Below are 15,436 nucleotides of genomic sequence, written 5' to 3' on the forward strand. Positions count from 1 at the left end.
TAAGGTATTTTTTCTAAGTTATGTTGATGTCCAGAATCTAATGTTTACTCGGGATAAACAATTTAACACATGCTCAAAGGGAGAGTTACTTAGGACAGAAATAAAATCCATGATAATTATCTAGAGGAACTTCCGATCGAAAGTCGCTCCTAATATACTTCAACGTGGACTCTGAGTAATAGGCACTATGAAATGTTTGAAAAATCAGATTGTTGATCATGCTTCGTTTCGAATGAGTGGTATACCATGTGCATCCACTAATTTAGGGGTCCAATCTACACAGCAAAATATTTCCATTGCTTGAATATCTTATTAACCTTATGTCAACCGGCAGTTGTGTGTGCGCTACCGCACATCTTTGATAGCCTAGATTGCGATTGGAATAGCCTCACTGAATGTCATGAGGATTTAAACTTGTTCTAATGTTTTCATTGGAATTTACCCAGGTAACCAGATCACGTAGGCCTAGCATAGGCCTACCCATACAAATGAAATAGTGACGATCTAAACTTATTAACTTTCTTGAGAACGTTATTCAATTAAGAAAATATATTATGTCTAAGTTATACTGATAATACTTGATTTAGGCCCATCGATGGTATGATGAATTGACGATGGATGATGAATCAACAGCCAGGACCCATCCCTTCTGATTTGCGCTATTCTCTTGCCATATGATCCATCCCTTCCCTACACTGTCAATGATTCTATTTTAAAGATAAAACTTCATTATCTCTACAAAATTCATGCCCATCGCCTGCACTCCATACCATCCAACTACCATGGACTTACTGTCAACTAGTAAGTCCATTGGATTACATAGCATTTTCACAAGACAGCCTACCACTTCGAATGCGATGTAGTCGCTGATTTCGGAAAAGCGGAGGGATTAACGGAGTGTTATTCAAGTTTCACTTTCTTTTGTGGCTTGAATATTTTTTTGATATAAAATGATTTGAAAGATCATTATGATTGTTATATTATATTATATATATATATGATTTGAAAACTTTATGCTATAAGACTGCATTCAGGATATTTTTTTAAATCAAAGTTGCTTCACATCTAGTCTCATGTTTGACTTATTGTTTGCCACTGGAAGATCTGAGCAGGCTTATATTTCTTTAATTTTGTAGGAAAAAGAACACACGAATTCTTCATCAATGGCAATGCTTGGCCCTGGCCACTCCTCAGATGCATCATGCATGAAGTATTACCGCTAACGGTATGGGGCCTATAGAGGGGGAAATATATTGTTGGAAAAACTTAAAACAATGTTCACTGATGAGATATCCCTGATAAAATAATGATAGGCGATTTTTGCATATATAATATGTATATTTTTGGGTATTCATTGATTTTATTTCTCAAAAGGCTAATTCTTTTTCGTACTTAACATATAGTAAATACAAAACTGCAACATGATTATAACAAAGCTTTTTTATCACTTGGTGATGAACATAACATTGTTTATTGGTCTTAATTTCACAAGGACTTCACATTCACATAAAAGGAAACTATTAGTTACCTTACTACACAGTTATTTCATCTCAAAAATTGGAACAAGCATTGCTTGTTTTCAGAAATAGACTGAATACTTACAAAGTGAGTTTCATATTTCTCACATATTAATACAGAATTGTTTTATTTTTTAAGATTTTATCTCAAGTTTTATACAAATCATGATAACAAAATTGTACATGTTTATTCTTCATAACACAACTGGATGCACTGTACATTGATATTTTGACTTAAACATGAATTGCAATAATAAAAGGAAAAACAAAAGTACATTTGGTCAAAGAATAATTGTCAACTTCAGAGAAAATGCACCGCATGAACGATCACAGCTATCGTTTTACACGTCACACGTGTGAACCCGACCGACGTCAACCGGCTTATAACGACTGAAATTCTGTCAACAAAATGCCGCCTGTAGCTCAACCCAAGCCCCAATTTGACGATCTTCCAGATGGAATCAAGGCCATCTTGTTAGGGCCACCAGGAGCAGGCAAGGGAACCCAGGTATGATGAAAAAATAATTAAAACTTTAAAATGATTTTGCTATGCTAGATATTTGTCAGGTCAGTAGCTGTGGCCCCACATGTTGATATTCATGTAATTACCTAATTCCGGGAAGCTCCGACGCCGATATGATGCCACGCCGAAGGCGTCGCCGTGGGAGCTTCGGGTTCGTGCATCAAAAAACATTCTAACAGCGGGTTGGGTGACATTATCTCAAAATATGCAAAGGGAGTAACCACAGCAATTTTGACTTACTAGGTTGCTCGATTGCTCTGGGCATCTAGCCGGCAACTTGAAATTATAATTTGAAGAAGTCTTCGATGGGAAAAAGGGGGTGATTCTTCTTCCTATCTCCTGAGTCCTGTCTCCTGACGATTCTTCCATGTTGTTTCGTCGATTGACTCGATTCAACCGGCAAAGAGAAAGTACGCACTAAGTACGCAAACAACATGGAAGAATCGTCGGGATAGGTCAAATAATGGTCATGATATAGAGTCATTATATTTCTTACCCCTTTCGTGTCAATTTTCTTATCTCTTTTGGAGTACTTTTCCTTAAAACGAAGACATTATAATTTTCACTTTCTCTCAGGTTTCACGGCAAACCTCTGCACAATTATTATACAATCGCATATGTACCGCACCAACAGAGGGGTGCGTGAAGTTATCGAATTCACGCAAACTCGCCCGGCCACACCTAGACCAAATTTTTCTGTCTCTTTCGTTCGTTAGCCTCAGATATAGGTCGGGTCGGCGCTCTCTTTAGAGATAGAACAGGCTCATACGCTTTAGTGTTCATGTTCTGTGTAACTTTTCTTTACACCAAACAACTTGGCAAAACTACCGGCCAAATTCCATATTTCACAGGATGCATATCCGATGCATCTTATTTTGAAAATTAGGTATAGGCTTACAATGTAATAGACAGCAATAACCATCTGATTTGGGTCATTTCTTTAATAAAACTGACATTTGTTGTCATTCCCCAATACAGATGGCAACCCAGAGATCTCGTACCGTGGGGGTAGCTATAGCCAACAATGGCAGCTTTTTCTGTCAAAACATTTTCTCCCCGATTTTCTTTATTTAGATCTAATTTTCTGATTTCTAAATCAGATGTAAATTAGGTCGGTATGTCATTTGTCCTAATTACAGTTATCAAAATTTGATAACTTAATATTAAATACATAATTTACGGGCTTACTTATATGAATTATCCAATTTGTATCTCAGATCCGCGAAGCAGTACGTTCATATGCATTCGAAATATTACCCGGCGGCCGATATATTTCCGGGTCCACCTACCAAAACATAGCCAAATGGCCAATCAGAGCACTCGTTTCGTGGGAGTTCGTTGGTCAAGCTGGGCCGACTCGTACGTAGCTACGGTAGCTATTGGACGCTCGAAAAGAAAAAATGAATATTCATCAACTAAAACCAAGACGGATAATGTTGACGACGAGACTTTCTCGGATTAATCATTAATTTAGGGTCTAAATGAGCAAGCTATCGTAAGTCAAATAAGCTATATATATGTTATTTTTAATTTGTGTTGTAATTGCAGCAGTTATGAGGATGTAAAGAGTGAAAATCTCGTTGCATATCTCATTCATCGCGGTCCGGTCAAACCGAACCATTTGTTCCGTACAGTGCCTCACAGAAAGAGGTCCCCAGACTTCAGTCTCTATAATCGGAGGTCTAGTGGAGCCAGACGTAGTCTCAGTGGAACAACCGACGATTAGAGAGACTGAAGTTTTCGGTCTAACAATGTAACTACTTCGGTTCCACTTACCACTGAAATAATCTGTTTAATGGTCCCTTTTTAGAAAATTATGGGTAAAAATCGACGTCCGTGTTGAAAATCTTGCAGCCGCATTTTTAACTCTCGCTGCGCATGACTGAAAAACTATGCACGTCTTTACGAACTCTAGTCTGCACCCTGCCGCGCCATTCGTTGGTATGGTACAACAGTATGCAATTGTGCAGTGGTTTGGTTCGGGCTAGCAATGCAATTCAGCCCAGCGCTCGAGCTCGGGGATCGTGAACCGGACTGATTTTAGTCTCAGTTTCCCCTTTTTTCTGGTACCATGAATTGGCCTAATCCGATATTTTCGTAATGAATATCTGGATAAGTTTATTTTTATGTTGATTTGGCGGCCATTTTGCTCCAGTAGAGTCGTTAGGCTAGCATGAAAAATGTCCTCTGCACTCCCAGATCAGACACCATAATACACGCTGACCTGCCCTCAGAACATGTGATTATTTTTCAGATTTGAATGTGACGGAAAATAACATAAAAACATAAAAACATAAAAACATATAAATAATAATTCAGAGTATCGGTATCTCATTCAAAATGCTGAAAGTAAAGGAAATATCACCACTGGCGGTAATTTAAACAACGGTAACCCATATTGCAACGGGTATCCAACATTGTCCCGAATGTGTGATGTAGGTTGTTCATATTGTGACGTCACCTTTTCGCATGTAAATAGCGCTGTCATTTCACTTTGTGAGATAGTTCTTGAAACTTGAAATGGTAACGAAATTGCATTTATTATACCTCACAATAGTGAGGGCTTAAAAAGTACTTTACTCATTTTGTTAATGTTCTCAACAATCTGTACTGTAGACATATAATTTGCTTATTTTTCAAATTTCAATGAACCTTCTCTTTAAAGATACTACATGTATGTCTGTAGAACTTTGCAGGAATTATGTCATGTTTCAGCTTCAGTTTCAGTTTCAGTTTTTATTTTTCATTTTCAACAGAACAGTACAAAGCGCATAGAGACATACCTTGTATAATGCGCTATAGAAATATAATTTATTATTATTATTTTGACAAGAAATAAAATATACAATTCAACATTCAATAATATAATACATTTTACATGGTTTAAAGTTGTGGAATAGAAAGTATACATGCATATCCAGTATAATGGGTTTATATTATTTCTTGTAAAGATAAACTTGTGGAAATGAAGGGATCCACTGAAAAGCAGAGCTTGCAGAATGTGGATTCCTCAAAATAATGACAAACATAATTTTTGTAACAGGTAAATACTGTATATACAGTGTATACATGTAGTGTCCTAATATACAAATTATTTTTTTGGCCTGCAAATGGGACATAGTACCCATAAGGAAACGTTTTCAGGTATTTTTGTATTCAAAAGAGGGGCTCTTTATTTCCTTGTTATCGTGACTCCTTTGAGTGTCAGGGAAGAGAAAACATGACGAAAAGAACTTTTGTTGCAGAATTTTTCTAGTTTTATTAATGGGTCTGTAGAAGGGGAATACACAAGGGAAAATTGATGAAAATTCATTGTTTAATGGCTCTTTGAACTGTTATCAAAATCAGTACTTAATACATTGCTTAATTAATGTAGTTCTGAAGCAGATATCTGAGAGCATCGTAAATAGTATTAGTGGGCACATTATTTAATGCGTTCATGGAATTTAACCCCCCCCCCCCCAATAAAAAAAAAAAAAAAAAAAAAAAAAAAAAAAATCAGTTTCACCATACCAAATTTTGCATTATCTGAAGAATTTGAAGTTTTTTTTAAATTTCAAAAGCTAATGTTATAAATATATATATAGCCCACTGAAAAGTGTATTTTTTCTAATTTTAAAAAAGAAGAAAATCATGATGCGGAAATATACCATCTTGTGCATGAGTATTGAGTACATACATGTAGGTAAAATGAAATGAAGATGAAATGAAATGAAATAAGCCTTGGAGTTGGCTAAAATCTCCTCATAACTTTATTTACAAATCGAGGGTTCAGTGACACAAAGACGCAACTCTATATTTTGCCAAAATGAGTATTTGATATCAAAATGTTCAGAAAATGTGGGCTTTCCAGGAAACACAAAGACTTAACTCCACCCAACAGTCAATGGCTAGTCAAACATAGACTTAACTTAACTCCTTAAGGTCCAAGTGCTAAGTGGCACATACATGTAAACCACTTTTTCTCAAAATGGGGTTGTGCCTTTGTGTCATTGACCCCTCGAAATGTTGTGTACAATAATCATTGTTGACGAGGAAAAAGGAAAATAGCAAATAGCAAAGTTTCTCAGTGGGATAATGTAACAGCTTGAGTAGAATAAAATGACTTTGATATTAATATTTATTATGATGTGATTATTACCATAGTGATGTTACTCAATATATACCGATAAGGCGATATTTATGATATAATGATATCGCTCAGTCCATCGTATTTATTTTGTTGTTTTAATCCATATTAAATACTGATAAAATTGATAAATTGATGCAGTATATTTCTTTTTACCGGTAATTAATTATCAGTTTGCACATTGCCACATACATTGTACATGTGTACTGCAACACATGTACATTGTGCGGTCTTTTTTAGCCTAACTTATTTCTAAGACCAGTTCACTGAGCTACATACACAAATGTACACTGTATGAATGTCAGAAGGTCTGCATTTACAGACTATTAAGTCCAAGGGCATCCCTCATTGAACTCTCCCTGACGTGAATCACTGGTTAGCATTTCTGCTCTCACTCTCGTCCGTGTTTTTGTATAGTACCGAGGCACCTCACTGATTGAGGCTATTACGCTGTCTCTACACCGTGGAAGCCTAAAGGATTCACTCTTCACTCTTGTAGTGTACATGATACATGATACATGTAGTTGAATTGTGTGTTTTGTTATCCGTCTGTTTGCTGGGCTATTTTCATGTGATTTGTTTTTCATTGAATTATTAGTGCAGTGTGTATCTGGAGGAAGCTTCATTTGTTTTATATTTGCAGATGAAAAGCTCTCTTGTTCTGGAGTCTGGATGTAAACAGAGGCTGCGGCAGTAATTATTTGTTATTTATGGTGATGTGTCTGGGATTAGTGTGTATGGGATTAGCATTTCAGTATAATGTCTATCTCGTGCTGTGGAGTGGCTTGGTTCGCAGCAGAAAGTGAGCTACATTAGGCTTTCACAAGGCTTTCTGAGGGATCAGCTTAATAATTCAGTATTGACTCTGTTAACTCGACCGATTTATTTGTACAAATGGTTGTCTGTAATACCAATGCCTGGTTGGATTATGTACCTGCATCATTCACGGCAGGCTGAAGGCTGACTTCCTGTTCAATTTGATTTTGGGATTGTATTGGTTCATGTACCGTATTGTTGAAGGCCTTTACCGGAGGTGTTTAATGCCCCCTTTGCAGTAAGCTAGTAGTAGTGCCTGACTGGTATATACATGTACATGTACATGTAGTGCATATATTTACATGTACCGTACATGTATGTATGAAGGAAATGTACATTTTATTGTTTTCCTTAGGCATGTGATACAAGTATTTATCTTTGCATGTAGAAAATCACAACTTTCATAATCGCTGCTTTCTCAGACTTCGCTTTGCTAGGATTACTTGTACTAGCTTGCCTTTCAGTTTCATGGAGCGTCCAGGTTTTTTTATTTGTACTTATGAACTCAGAAGCTACCAATTTGACAGATGCTACAGGTATCTGATTTGGTTTTAAGTAAATTTAGTTCCACTTGTGGTTTTTGTGTTGACCTCTTGGTCCTTGTTTTTGGTTGTGATTTTTCTTTTTTTCCACATATGATATTTGGTTTGTCTGGATGAAAGTATGTTTAATTCCCCCCTCCCCCCTCCCTCCTTCAAAGTGATGGCGAATTATTGATACTTCTCTTTAGTACCTGATGTACTGTATGTTGACCATTCCACCAGATCTCAGCTTCAGTGGTTTTTCAGAATTTCAGGCAATCTTGTATTGGTCAGAACTCAGAAGCGTGTTCATCCGGCTGCATGTTCTTGGCATCGTCCAATCAACTTCATTCTTATATCCAACAGTCAACAGATTGGGAAATATCTGAAACGATTGCAATAGGCCATCATACACATCCAAGCAGTCATTTGAAATTATTGGAAGTAGAGCTTTTATCAATTTTTGACTGGAAATTGGAAGGAGCATTTCTGTGAACCAAGATGGCTGCCGCAATCAAGAGTCAGGATCCAGTTATGCAGGAGCCAGAGGAAGAGGGAGTACCGCAAGGGATCTGTGGAGTACTCCTTGGTCCACCAGGAGCTGGAAAAGGAGTCCAGGTACAGTTGGGTCATTTCTCAGATGGGGTAAAGAGAAATGTGCATTTGACAGCACTATGGGTTTGACGAAGAGGCAAAGAAGGGGACAGAGAGGTAAAATGTAATACCGGTACTTGTACTACTAAAGAGAAGAATGAGAGAGAGAGAGAGAGAGAGAGAGCGAGAGAGCGAGAGAGAGACAGAGACAGACAGACAGACAGACAGACAGAGACAGCAAAACAGACTTACAGATCCATGTATACAGCCAAAATATTCAGACGGCAATAATGACAAAGGTCATGAGAGATAAAGAGGGCGGGAGATGTTCAATAGCTAAAAAAAAAGGACAGAATAAAATTAATAAACTTTTATTAACATGTTTCTGGCCCTCTCCCTCTGGTTCTCAACCAACTTTACATCCCTTTTAGTTATACATATTATACAGTAGTACATCATTTTGTCTGCCTATATATACAGGGTATTTTGGGTTCACCTTCTGATGTGTCCCTTTAATTTGATTGTGTCTGTACAGTCTGTTTGATGGACCCATATGTCATTGTGTGATGGTGTACGTGCGGCGGCTGTATCAGCATAATTAAAATTCCTTCTAGGCAAGCGGCTATCACAGCTAATCATCAGTTGTTGTGTGGTAGACACTCATATCTACATGTACATGAACATGCAGAGGACTTTATTAGCTATGTTTACACGGATCCGTCAAAGTTCTCAACAAAGAGGGTTCACACAGGACCAAAACAACCACAAGCCAGGGAAAGCATTTATTTTAACTATGAGCTGGAGTAAATTTAAAATTCAGTGTCTGTACGGCACATAACTTACAGCGAGGACCACCTGAGCCACTCCCCCCCCCCCCCACTGCTCATACTTAGTTATCGTGCTAACCTTTAGATCTGCCATTGTTTTTAACTTTGACTCTTTGAGTAAACTAGACGTTTTTAAAATGACAACTTAAATTTGAACTTAAGAGACTGTCGTGTGAACCTCACTATCGTCATGTATACTCTGTAAAATATATGAGGCTAGGCCTACAGGGTATAGTCAGAATTGCTCACTTGAAGTTTTAAACAAAAATCTTGTTTGCTAAGGTTGGGGAGAAGATGATGTCATCGATGGTATCATCTAGATCTGGAATGAGTGATGAAATTACCATTCAATGCAACAACAAAACAAAAAAAGGAAGCTGGTTCATCCGTTTTTTTTAAATACAAACAAGCACTCTTTAAAAAAAAACATTTTAACAAAAAATGAAATTGTAGTTGATGATAACTGGATAAAGTCAATGGCTAGATGTGAAATAGCAGTAACAGTAATTTGTAAATGGATATGTTTGATGCTTTAACTGCTAATAGGGCACAAAGTCCATCTCTTCCAGACCCAAGGGCCTTTGAAGCAAATTTGCTTGATGGCAATAAAAAAATCCATACAGACATCTTCACATTTTGTCAAAACCCATCGCAGCGAGATAGAAAGTTAGAAACTTACTTTATGTGCAAATGAATGGTCAAAAGAATTGTTGAGGGGTTTAATAGTAAATAGCTTTATGCAACAAAGCCCCCCTCAAAACGTGCTTATGAGGGTGACTTATTTGTGCATGCATTTTTTTTTACTGTTTACTTCCTCATGGTATGCTCCTATCCTACCACCAATGCTATATTGATATTGGTTGAGGGGGTGGGGTAGGCCTCGCCTGCCTTTTATGGTTCTCAATTGATGTGTAGTACATGTCATCTGTTTACTAACGTAGGATGAGATATGATAATTGAATTTGACATGTACTGTATGTACTTAGTCTGTGCATACAGGACACTGTTGTAATAGTCTTAAGGATCCTCATTACTGGTAATACTGTTGAAAGAAGCTTGTTACAAGAATGTATGACATATGCTCTTTTTAGTGGAGGATTATTTATTATTAGGTAATTTATGAATCACTTAAAATTAGGAAAGCATGATATTTCTTCCTTTAATTGATGCTCAAATGTAAATACAGTACCAGTAGCTTGCCTGAGAGACAAATGCTATATTTTAACTGCTTATTAGCAACCATGCTATTTATATACTGGTATTGAATCCAATACATGCGTGTTGATACTCAACTGCAGTACATGTATGTCTGCATGAATTATGCATATGTCACACAGTGAAAAAGATATGAAGCCGAGGGCATTTTGCCCCTTAAATCTACCATATATGAGAATATAGAAACAGTAAATATCATACATGTTATCCATGAGTTTGGTTACATAAAATTGGTGATCTTTAATTTTAAATGGACGTTGGAAATGCAAAATACCCCTCATCAACGATTGTCTTCATTTTAACCCATGGATCTATTCACACACATGTGCTTCTCTTTATAGCAGTCATGTAGGCTGTACTTTGTTACCACTGATCTCTTGAAGCACTTAGAGGCTGATATAGATTGAAATTGAAGATAAATTGTTTTAGATGGTTGTTAGAAGAAAAGAAAGAAGAAAACAAATCGCAGTTGCCCTCCATTCCATGAACCAAAACATGGAATGCGATATCTTAGTCGCGCTTCCAACTGCTTTAGAGATAAATTGATTTCATCACCAGAATTAGGAGCAAGAGTACACCCCCATCACCAAATCTTTCTGTGCATTTCTTTCTTCTTTCCGTCACAGGCACCCAAGCTTGCAGAGAAGTACTGCGTATGTCACCTTGCAACGGGTGACATGCTGAGGGCGGTCATCGCCTCAGGCTCGGACCTCGGTAAGAAGCTGAAGGTGGTGTTGGACAGCGGTAAGCTGGTCAGCGATGAGCTGGTGGTGGAGATGATTGATAACAAGCTGGGTGCACCTGAGTGCAAGAATGGCTTCCTTCTAGATGGCTTCCCAAGGACCGTTGTCCAGGCTGAGAAGGTGATCTATCAATGATGTTGATGTTGATGATGTTCTTGTTGTAATAATTTTATTATGTGCAAAGTGTATTTGTATAGTTACCAGAAGAAAATGAATTATGTAAGATAAGAATGTAATACCTTTGTTTATCCTTTCTGTTGGAAATGAAATAAATATGAATTGAATTGAATTGAAAACATGATGTCTTTGACATCTTCAGTTCTGTGACCAACCATATACAATGTTTGGACCTTTCATATCTTTTGCTCATTTTTACATTGACATGAAAATTAAATGTAATACCGGTAGTGCTGATTTAAAAATTCTGTAGATGCATTTTTATAAATATTCAAGTTTTTAAGTTTCAGGCAAACAACATAGTGATAGAAATATGTAGCAAATGATGACAAGTATATGTTGTAGCCTTTAAAAAAAAGAAGTGATATCTAGCTATTGCTGCCCACAGTTTTACATGACTACCGTGTATCTAAATAACTTCATAATATCTTTCTTCTTTCTACAGCTGGACGAACTTCTCACAAAGAGGAAGACTGCCCTGGACTCAGTAGTCGAGTTCGGCATTGACGATTCACTTCTTGTGAAACGAATCACCGGACGGCTGATCCACAAGCCCAGTGGGAGGTCTTATCACACAGAATTCAGCCCTCCAAAGAAGCCTATGACTGATGATGTAAGTAAGAACTTCAGAATAATCTACGTGGGTTGAGGGGCAGGGGAAATATGTGATACCCATTAGAGTTGTTATCCCCCTCTCCTACTACCCTCATTGTCCATAAAAAAATGTTAAATTGATGGTAAGGCAGTGTCTGAAGTATGTCCATGTTCATATGCCCCAGACTCATTCAGACTCATTTCCATGGAGATTTTAATTTATATGTGTATGGGGGATCCATTCTCCCATCGTATATGTTCTAGTTAATTGTAAATCACAGATGCAAGTCAGTTCCTATTCGCGTCGTAGATTATAAGGTAGCTAATCCCATTGATGATGTAGACATGTAAAAGTCATAGATTTTGTGTGCCAAAGATTAACAGTTTGATCAGTAGACAAGGTATTGCTCATGCCTGTAGGTTTCAGTGATTAGCAGAATTCAGGGTTCTTGGACTTGGCACAAAATTTTCTCATGTTTTTTGTAAACGTTTTTAAAGAAAACACAAATATATTGCCAATCACTCTAATTCTCATTAAATCATACTGTATATTAACCTGTATATGATGACTACAGTACCTGACCGAAACAAGATTTCTTTTGCTCCATGTGAGCAGTGTTCGTGTACAGGTTTGATTGAACATGTACATATAATTACAAATGTACCCTTTGCCCTCTCCCCATGTTTTAGGTAACTGGTGAGCCACTGATCAAACGATCAGACGACAACGAGGTAACGTTGAAAACACGCCTTGAAGCCTACCACAAGCAGACTGCACCTCTCGTTGATTATTACTCCAAACGAGGGATCCATCAACGGGTAGATGCTGCTAGAGCACCCGACGCAGTCTTCGCAAGCATCCAGTCCATTTTTGCTAAAGCACAGACTGGAAGAAAAGATAAAGTTGTATTCATTTGATCGTAGAACTACTAAGTAGTATGAGACTGCAGCAAGTCACCACAAAGCCTGGACAAAGTCAATAACATATCAGTGAAACTGAAAATGAAAGAAAGTTGTTGTTCAGGGATTTATAGTTCTAAAATTCTCCTTCTGTATCTGCAAAGATATTCATATGCTGTGGGACTGTTCAGAACCTGAACTTTGAAGATAGAAATATCAAGAAAAGGAATTTTTTGTTACTTTGTTTCTGCTTTGTGGTGTCTGGTTACAGATAGCTTTATTTCTCTTGTAATTACAAATCAGAAGGGGCTATGCCTGCTGGAGGAAAGCTCAAGTGCTATTTTGATGGGATTTATTGGGGGTAGCATAGATGACTATTGTCTTACATTTCAGACTAGTGTGGAATTTTGAATGTAATGAATTTGGAGCTCTATTTTATTACCTGAATCATGTCTGGAGTAGAAACTTCTGCCAAAGACTTCATAGAAGTCTATACCTATGAGCGATATGAATGTGGGATTTACTACATGTTTACATTATGTTTACAATATGACACTTGTTATCTGCAATATATATGGAAGCATTGGTAAAATCATTGGTTTTACATTGGTTTTACATTGCACTACTGATGTATTATTTACTTGCATCCAAATGTATTGTTTTCGACCTTTTGAAGAGGTCATATCTCTATTTTATTTTCATTCTCTATTTCTGTATTCTCCCCCATTCCCAATTTCTCTGCATTTATCCCAGATATTATGCTAAATATATGTATGATCTTCTTATGTTCATTGACTGAATTTGCCTTATTTTTGTTTAGCAAAGTTTATTTCATTACCTGTTCGCCTTTAAGTCTGAAAATCATGATTAACATTTATTCATGAAGTGGTAGAGCTGTACTATAGAACCAATAACTTTCACGACTTGACATTTTCGCTAATTCCTCACTATGGCCAATTTGGCAGCAGAAATTAAGACCATTTTTTTTAGGCCTGTCTTCCAATTTGCCAATGCCATGAAACTTTTGTGAAATCTAGACCACATACAAAATTTGCCATAGATTCTTGTACATGAAAATTTCTGGTTTTACAGTGCATCAATACATACAGCCCTGGGAAAATAATCAGGGGTTTAGTGTAATGAATGCAACTATAAAAAACAAATGATCTTTAAAAAAAAAACTTTCTAAAATTGTATTCCATTTTCATACTGCTGCAATTGTACTTTGCTCTTATATTATTCTATTTTCATCTTACCACAGAAACACCATATGTAACTTGTTTAAGTCTTAGTAATTTTGTTTCCATGCTGTACATTGTATTGGTTTACCAAAGACCTCAACATCATTGGACTCTCAAAACCATCTGACCCCAAAAACCATCTGACCCTAAATTAAACTACGTATATCACATGATCATGAAAACAGCATTTTCTTTCTCAGGAAGCGGTCACATTTACGACAGTCAAATTTGACGAAATGTCAAAGCTTTCTCTATTCTTTGTGCAGACAGTTTACTTTATTTGCTGATGACCGTTTTCAGGTTTTCTTTATAACAACAAATCTTTGTTTACGAGTCACTGCGATAATCACTGTAGATGATAATTGGATGTTAAGGAATAGTACTAGATATTGTTTTCAAAGTAGATTTTTCAAAAATTCTCTATGTTTTGCTATTGTGTTCAAATCACATGTCTTTCCTTCAGACTTGTCATTACCATATTTAAACATACTAACATTCATGATTAGCTTGTTTCTTTTCTTTTCTTTTTTTTATTTAAAAAAAATCAATTAATTTGTCATAAAATGGGAAGGAGATACGAATATCTGTTTATAATATCTTCTTTGTGAATTATTTATCCCTCTCATTCTCTTCTATGTAATAACATTCACTTCCAATGCATATCCTATTACTGCTCAAAAGATATAACACTGTACACATTAGAATGAAATTCACAACACTTTTCTATCTGCGATAGTTTATCTAGCTTGTATTTACATGTACATGAATATTGTATTAACAAATTCAGGAAGACAAAGAAATAAACATGCAGTGATCTTTATTACTGATTATACTGGAGAGGGAAATTGATAATTATGCTCAATAAATTGAGATTTCTATCATAATGAATCATGTGTCATGTTCTCTTTTCCATGTATTGTCGAGCTTTGTACAGAGAGCATCCAGTAAAATTGCTGTGGTCAGAAAAGATAAACATTTATGTAATTAGAAGTTTTTACATATTGCAAAACCAGAAGCTTTCATTATGCATTTAACTTTGGCAACTTTACTTTGCACAAGTTTCACTTCGCTTTTCTAAAGGTTATTCAGACATCTATTACCAACATATTTTATGAATGAAATTTATGGTTCCATTCATGTCCCTGTTTCAGCTCGAGGAAGAGATAAATGTTCATGCCAAACATACACATATGTAGTTCAACAACTCCATTGGGTGAGAATATGCTGGATTTTCTGATGCATAAGGTTTTAAGCTACAATACATTTACGTGCTTAAAAAGTTTCCAATATTGCCAACATATCGTATCAGTATGCACAAGTATGCACAATTAAATCATGCGAAATAACTATCCAAGATGTGAAATGCAAGACTGAAGAGTAACCATATACTTTCTCAAAACTGAAAATAATCCAAGCATAATCAAATATACCCATACAGCTTTTCATATTCAGTATTGTTACAATTAGCTGATTAGAGTATGTGACCAAGCTGCACTTCTTCGAGCCCAACTTCATGTACAAACTTCATGTACAAAATTGACGTCCCAAGTGCAGTGGTTCATTCTATATATGGTCCCATATATGCTGAGATGATTGCGAGGGGTCAGTGACACCAATATGTAACTCCATTTCGGCCATT

At 36.5% G+C, this 15,436-nt stretch overlaps 1 protein-coding gene across 2 annotated transcripts; it reads left to right on the top strand.

Moving 5' to 3' along the window:
• The first annotated feature begins 1,841 nt into the window (after nt 1–1,841).
• Nucleotides 1,842–12,652, top strand: LOC592650 (adenylate kinase 2, mitochondrial-like). 2 transcript variants are annotated; one of them, XM_792162.5, is made up of 4 exons: nt 1,842–2,025; nt 10,769–11,005; nt 11,508–11,675; nt 12,347–12,652. In XM_792162.5, exons 1-4 carry the CDS (start codon nt 1,927–1,929, stop codon nt 12,572–12,574), a joined length of 732 nt encoding a protein of 243 aa, XP_797255.2. In that variant the 5' UTR covers nt 1,842–1,926; the 3' UTR covers nt 12,575–12,652. The 2 variants fall into 2 exon arrangements, with proteins under 2 accessions (XP_797255.2, XP_011660408.1); XM_011662106.2 differs by lacking the exon at nt 1,842–2,025 and adding an exon at nt 7,683–8,124.
• Nucleotides 12,653–15,436: the final 2,784 nt, after the last annotated feature.

Source organism: Strongylocentrotus purpuratus, unplaced genomic scaffold, assembly GCF_000002235.5.
Source record: "Strongylocentrotus purpuratus isolate Spur 01 unplaced genomic scaffold, Spur_5.0 spur5_scaffold_7, whole genome shotgun sequence".
Lineage (NCBI taxonomy): Eukaryota > Metazoa > Echinodermata > Echinoidea > Camarodonta > Strongylocentrotidae > Strongylocentrotus > Strongylocentrotus purpuratus.

Bases quoted from the DNA above. Each gene is read 5' to 3' on its own strand.
- LOC592650 (XM_011662106.2), top strand. From the start codon at position 8,008: ATGGCTGCCGCAATCAAGAGTCAGGATCCAGTTATGCAGGAGCCAGAG. The intron at 8,125-10,768 runs GTACAGTTGGGT...TTTCCGTCACAG, and splicing joins GAGCTGGAAAAGGAGTCCAG to GCACCCAAGCTTGCAGAGAA. The intron at 11,676-12,346 runs GTAAGTAAGAAC...CCCATGTTTTAG, and splicing joins AGAAGCCTATGACTGATGAT to GTAACTGGTGAGCCACTGAT.